The sequence below is a fragment of the Lissotriton helveticus genome, chromosome 6 (assembly GCF_964261635.1).
Source record: "Lissotriton helveticus chromosome 6, aLisHel1.1, whole genome shotgun sequence".
Classification (NCBI taxonomy): Eukaryota; Metazoa; Chordata; class Amphibia; order Caudata; family Salamandridae; genus Lissotriton; species Lissotriton helveticus.
In genome coordinates, this window is record NC_136067.1 from 1,838,026,135 (window position 1) to 1,838,032,739 (window position 6,605).

At 51.6% G+C, this 6,605-nt stretch overlaps 1 protein-coding gene across 1 annotated transcript in view; it reads right to left on the reverse strand.

Annotated features, from left to right (window-relative positions):
• PACC1 (proton activated chloride channel 1) overlaps positions 1-876 on the reverse strand; it is a 157,059-nt gene extending 156,183 nt beyond the window's left edge. Inside the window, exon 1 of the mRNA XM_078647116.1 lies at positions 749-876. Within this exon, the coding sequence (XP_078503242.1) occupies positions 749-784 (36 nt within the window). The 5' untranslated portion in view covers positions 785-876. The remainder of the gene's footprint in view (positions 1-748) is intronic.
• Between the last annotated feature and the right edge of the window lie 5,729 nt (positions 877-6,605).

Here is a 6,605-nt window from a genome sequence, read left to right on the forward strand (position 1 = left end):
GACGGCTGATTTAACAAATTACAATAATGAAGCACGGAAGTGTGTTTTGATAATGCTTTTATCATAGATAGTACTGTCATGCATTAGGGTTTAATTAGTTAGCTGGAGAGAAGGAAACCACATTAAAACAACAACAATCATCAGTGGATGAAATTCATGATTCACATGAGTTATATAATTTCACATACTATGGAATTTTTTTTATAGTTATGACAAAATTCATGTGAAACATGGATCTGGAAACCTCTTTTCTGCAATAAAAGCAGCCAAACTTGTAATTAGCAGTTTACAACAATGCTTATATCTTTTATGCACTCTTATACTCCCAATATTATGCTGCAACCGAAGGTAGTTTGGTTTAAGGGGGGTAGGGCTATATTTCATCCCTTCTAGGAGACTAATTCTACAGAATGCTGCAGACAAATGAACAGCGGTACTTAGAAGCCATATGCTGTGTTCAGTTGTTGTTCACAGAGGACTTGCATCTACATGCCGCCACCCTCTTGTGGGTTTTATTTTCACTCGCTAAGGGGACCTCCCACCAGGCACGTGCAGTTCTATTGGAATTATCTCTCTGTCTATTCTTGTTACAAGTTTGCTTTTTGTTCAGGGACAACATAAACAACCTGAGGCAAATGTTACCCCCTACTGGAAACAGCAGCAATCCCGACCCTAAAGATCGACTATACAGTATTGAGGGTCAGCCTCGGACACCGACCCACAAGTATAACTGAGCCTGGCACTGTACCTCCTGGTAAGATCTCGTGAGCTCCTTTCTGATCATCTCCCGGGCAGCGGACAGACGGCAGTGCGCTGACAGATGGACAGCAGAAGACGCAGGGACACTGACTGATGCTCCTCCCGCCTCCTGGACTGTCCCCGGCAACTTTGTAGCTCCGCCTCCGTTCACTTGTTAGGTCCTCCCCCGCTGTGTGCCATGCTGTCTGTCCGGCTGGTTAGGTCCAACGACATCGAAGACGGACGAGAGAGTGGCAGACTTTGTGGCCATATTGAAGTGGGATGTTCTCCTGGCCGTGCTCCCGCAGTGCGCTTTTTGTGCTAAGATTCGTGAAGAAGGGTTCTGTCGCTATAAATGCTAGACGCCTGATCTGAAGTCTCACTCCTTCCAAGTGAGTCTTATGAACACAGACCACTGTGTTGCCACATTGTCTTACATTGACCCGAGGGCTACTTTTGTATTTTTAGGAGGAGGTTCATCAAATAATGAAAAACAATCTTTTGTCACTAAAAATAATGTTTCTTTCCTAAATGCTAGCACACGTCTCAACTTTTGCACTTTAGCCGCTTGGCGTCTGTGGTTTCAGATGTGCTATCATGCCAATATTGGCTGTACACAGGTATGTCCCAAATTTTAACTCGAAAAGTAGCGTATTTTTCTTTTCTGAGCATATTGTCGTGTGCGGACCCTGGGGCTTCCTTGATGCCACAGGGAGTGGAGGGCCTTGCGCGGGGGCAGGAGCGCGCTTGATACACACAGGAGACCACACTTGTGTATCGGTCGTGAGGACCTCGAGCGGTCGCCTTCCTTTTATTATTGCCCCGAAGGCCACGCCTGGCCTGCGGATGTAGTGGGTGCATGCTCGGTTGCCACTAGACCGCCAATTGTTACATCCCTATCCAACTCAGTTCTTTTTGTTATACCATCATAAACACAACCAAACTGTCTTAACCATATCACACAGTCCACTGCACAAAGTTCAGTACTTGCGTGAGCCTCAGCCGGCGGTACCTGGACACCTTCAGCAGGCATAGTCTCTCAGACGCTGGCTTGGGTGGGGGTTCGGCCTCAGGCCGTATCTTTGGGTGCCGGTGCGCCCGCCCATGCTGTCCAGGCTGGGGTCCTCAGAGCGTGCGCCGTGCTGCGGTGAGGGACTTATTTCTGGGGCCTCGCCGACTCGGCTGCTCACCGATCCTTCCTCCACGCCTTCGGGCGTGGCAATGGCCATGGGGCTTGTTTGGTCACTTGAGGTCTCCCGGGGATGTTCTGACGGGACCTCCTTGAACCACGAGATGTTTCTGGATACTTCCTCTTCTCCTCTGCGTGCGGTTACCATGGTGCAATGGTTAGCGGTGACTGTCCAGGCGTTTCAATGTGTTGTGGAGGATGATGTTGTCGCTCACGTTTAACACTCCCGGTAGGCCTGATAACAGCTCCCGTATCGTGTTTTGGAACACTTCGGCTGCCGAGGATATTCCAAAATTCAACCAGTTGTATCTCCTGAGCCCTAGGTGTGTGCTGAAGGTGGTGATGTACCTGCTCTCTTCGGACAGGGGCAGTTGGTGATACCCTGCATTCAAGTCAATTTTTGAGAACCACCTGAATCCGTTGACATCCGCAATGATATCATCCATTGTTGGTGTTATGTGGCGTTCCCTCCTAATCACTTTATTGGGCAGCCGCATGTCGATGCAAAGGCGTATGGGTCCCGGCTGTTTTGGCTTTTCCGCGATGACCATCGGGAACACCCAGCGCGTTGGCCCGGACTCCTTGCTCCTCTAAGGCTTCCGGCTCCTTCTCCACAAGCGGCCGCAGGTGGAAAGGAACTCTCCTGTATCGCAGAGCGACTGGGTCGACCGACTTGCCAAGGTGTAACTTGATGGGATCACACTTGATGCAGCCGAGGCCTTGAAACAGCTCGGGAACTGTCTGAGGAGTTCTTCTACCTGGTACGTCTGGATTCGTCTGGCGAAAGAAATTAGCTTTAGTTACTATGCAGTGTGACTACTCAGGAGGGTATCCGCTTCCCTGTCGATTACATGGATGGTCACCATCACCTCAAAATCATCTGCCTTGATGGGCACCGAGATCTTTCCTTTCAGCGGCAGGGGCGTGTCTGCCCCATACGCGTAGATTCTGGTCTGGATGGCAGAACAGGAGGGCGAGGGCGTAGGCTTCGGTATTGCTGTAGGCCCATGATGTTCACTGTCGCTCCTGTGTCGATGACCGCCTTTACCTCGGTGCCCGCGACATGGACTATGCATGTGGGTTGTGATCGGCGGCGTTGTTCGAGTTCTCTTGCGAAGGATACTATGTATACCTCTTCTTCGTCGTCATCTGAGGACTCTTCTACTGTTGGCAGGTGTTTCGCGGGTCTTCTCTGTGCGTGTTCAGGTGATGCGGTGTCTGTCACCGATAGTTGCCGAACGGCTTGCGTTGGGAGCTTCTGTCTTCGGAATTCTCGGTTTTTGTTGCGCCTTCGGCAGACCGATGCAAAGTGATTGGGTATCCTGCAGTTGGTGCAGGTCTTCCCCTGGGCGGGACAGTCTTTGGCGGCGTGTGGTTCATGGCCACAGTATCCACATCTTGATCTAGAGGCATCTACCTTCGATCCTCGGAATGTGTCTCCTCTGGGCTTGGTTCCTTTGGCATCGGCTCGTTCTGTTTTGATTGAGTCCGACTTCCCATGGGTCTTGGTTAAGGCTTGATCCATCTCGTTTGCCCTGGCCGCGGACAGGTCATAATATCTGGCTAGTATCAGCATGTCTTCGAGCGTGATTCTCGGTTTGCGTAGTATGAGTCCTCTTAAGGTCTTGTCGCGGCACCGCTGAATTAATTTTTTCCTGCTCTCCTTTGGCTGGTCTTCATCCGTGCACGTGCTGGCAAGCTCTCGGAGACGTGCGTAGAACATGTCCATGGATTCTCCCTCCCTCTGGCGGGCATGTCTGAGGTTAAAGACCTCGAAATCTGGGTTTAGTTGTGGATCAAACTGGCCATTCAGCGCTGTTACTGCCGCGTCGTAGTCGTCTGTCGCACCTGTGTTGGGTAGATGCTTGAAGAGTTTGAAAATTTCATCCCCTGCATAGTGTAATAGCAAGGACCTCTTTACCGCCGTGTCCGTTTCCCTGGTTGCAACAAAATAGTTGTTGAGGCGTTCGATCCATATTTTCCACCGGGGGGAGGCAGATGCGGGATCTTCAAGCTCACTGAAGGAGGGTAGGACCACTGACGCTGCGTGCTGGAATGGGATGCAGGCTGGCGCTGCAGCATTGTTATCGTCCACCATGGCGCCTGGCGGTGAGTGCTTCTGACCGTGTTCAGGCCGGTGATGTGCCACATGCTCTGGTTGGTTCTAGGGGAGGATGGCGCATGGTGTCTCTTGTGGTGCTCAGACGTAATACCACCCTTTTCCCTGGGCACTCCGTAGATTGGTGACCCCTCTGTCTCCTTACTTGATTTCCTCCCCTTCTTTTTTTTTCTTTTGTCCTATTTCTTTCCTTGCCTTTATCAGTTCTTGATGGCTGTGGGTGTGGCTGTGACGATCTCCATGCTGCCGGTTCGGTTGTGCCGGTGAGGCCTCGGGCAGCCTAAACACCAGGCAGGGCCTGAAGCGCTGGTGCACGGTGGGGGCGTAGCCTGTGTACCCAGCCCGGTCTGGGCTTGCTACTGTGGGGCGTCCGGTGATTCTGTGGACTCCTTTGATGCTTCCCGCATCGATCGCAGCCGTCTCCGAGGTGGGGGCGTGGTGCGCACACCGCCGGCGCTCGGCATCCTTAGATTCACACGGTGCACAGCCGTGCCGCCACGCACGGGAGGCTGCCGCCTCACAGAGCAGTGCGAGGTGCGAGCAAGGGTTGGGCCCCATCCACTCGTCGCCAGTGTCGTGTGTGGACCCTGGGGCTACCTTGATGCCACAGGGAGTGGAAAGGCCTTGCGCGGGGGCAGGAGCTCGCTTGATAGACACAGGAGACCACACTCGTGTATCAGTCGGAAGTGACGACCTCGAGCGGCTGCCTTCCTTTTATTATTGCCCTGCAGGCCACGCCTGGCCTGCGGATGTAGTGGGTGCGTGCCCGGTGGCCACTAGACCGCCAACTGTTACACATATCTGAACTTGTCCTTTGATACATATTTTATTACTGGATTGCTTATTTTGGTGCTCATTTGGTTCACTGAGTAAACATCAATTTTAGAGCAAGTTCATTTTCTCAAAGTAATATTGGTCTGATACACAGCGTCCATCATGCAGCACATAACTCTCAGTTGTAAAAGTGTCTTATCAGCGAGTAGTCTGGTCTGAGCTCTCTCTGTTCCTGTCAGAATCTTGGAAATAGAGCGGCAGTCTGCAATGCAAAGCAGCAGGGAAAGTGAAGAAAAATGTCTGGTGGGTGGAAGGGTGGGAGACACCCCACGGTGTGTGTCACTCTCCAAAAAGGGTTGTGTTGAGAGCTATGATTTTATTGACCAGTGACTTTGTTTTTGGACATTAGCAGGAATATAACAAGCACTGGAAAAACCAATAGGTCTTGCCTTTAAGACTATTGGCTCTGTCATTGCCTTTTGATCATGCTGCACAGATAGGCATTCCAGACTTTGGCAATGATTTATAGTAATGCTGTAGAGCGGCGTAGCTGCTGTGCAGCATGGCTAAAAATAATTAAACAAGCATTTACAATGGAATGGTCTTGTCTTTGTTAAAGTTAGAGCTATTGGCATTGCTCATGACATTATTTTAGTTTTTTAAACATATAAATAAATGGCATTGTGTTTTACAATGCCAATAGCTTAATCTCTCGCAAATGCGAGACCTATTGCATTTGCACCCACACACACACATACAGAGCCACACACAGAGCCACACGCAGAGCCACACACACATAGAGCCACACACAGAGCCACACACACATAGAGCCACACACAGAGCCACACGCACCCACCCACACACACAGAGCCACATCCACCCACCCACACACACAGAGCCACACACACACACACACAGAGCCACACACACACAGACAGAGCCACACACACACAGACAGAGCCACACACACACACAGACAGTCACACAGACATAGCCACACACACACAGCCACACACACACACACACACACACACACACACACACACAGCCACACACACACACACACACACACACGCACAGAGCCACACACACACAGACAGTGCCACACACACACAGACAGAGCCACACACACACAGACAGAGCCACACACACAGACAGACAGAGCCACTCACACACAATCAATCAATCAATCAATCATAAAAATTTGTATAGCGCGCTACTCACCCGTAGGGTCTCAAGGCGCTGAGGGGGGGTCGCTACTGCTCAAACTGCCAGGTCTTGAGTAATTTCCTGAAGGAGAGGTGATCCTAGGTCAGCCGTAGGTGAGTGGGGAGGGAGTTCCATGTCTTGGCTGCCAGGTAGGAGAAGAATCTCCCTCCGACGGTGGATTTCGAATTCTAGGGACGGAGGCGAGGGCGAGGCTGGCGGATCGGAGCTGGCGGGTGGGTGTGTAGAAAGTGAGGCTGCTGTTGAGGTACTTCGGACCCAAGTCGTGGAGAGCCTTGTGTGCGTGGGTGAGGAGTCTGAACGTCATCCTCTTGTTGACGGGGAGCCAGTGCAGGTCTTTCAGGTGGGCGGAGATGTGGCTGCGGCGCGGGATGTCCAGGATGAGTCGTGCTGAGGCGTTCTGGATGCGCTGGAGTCTTTTCTGGAGTTTGGCTGTGGTTCCAGCGTAGAGGGTGTTTCCATAGTCCAGACGGCTGGTGACGAGGGCCTGGGTGACCGTCTCCTGGTTTAGGTGGGGATCCATCGGAAGATCTTTCGGAGCATGCGCAGGGTGTTGAA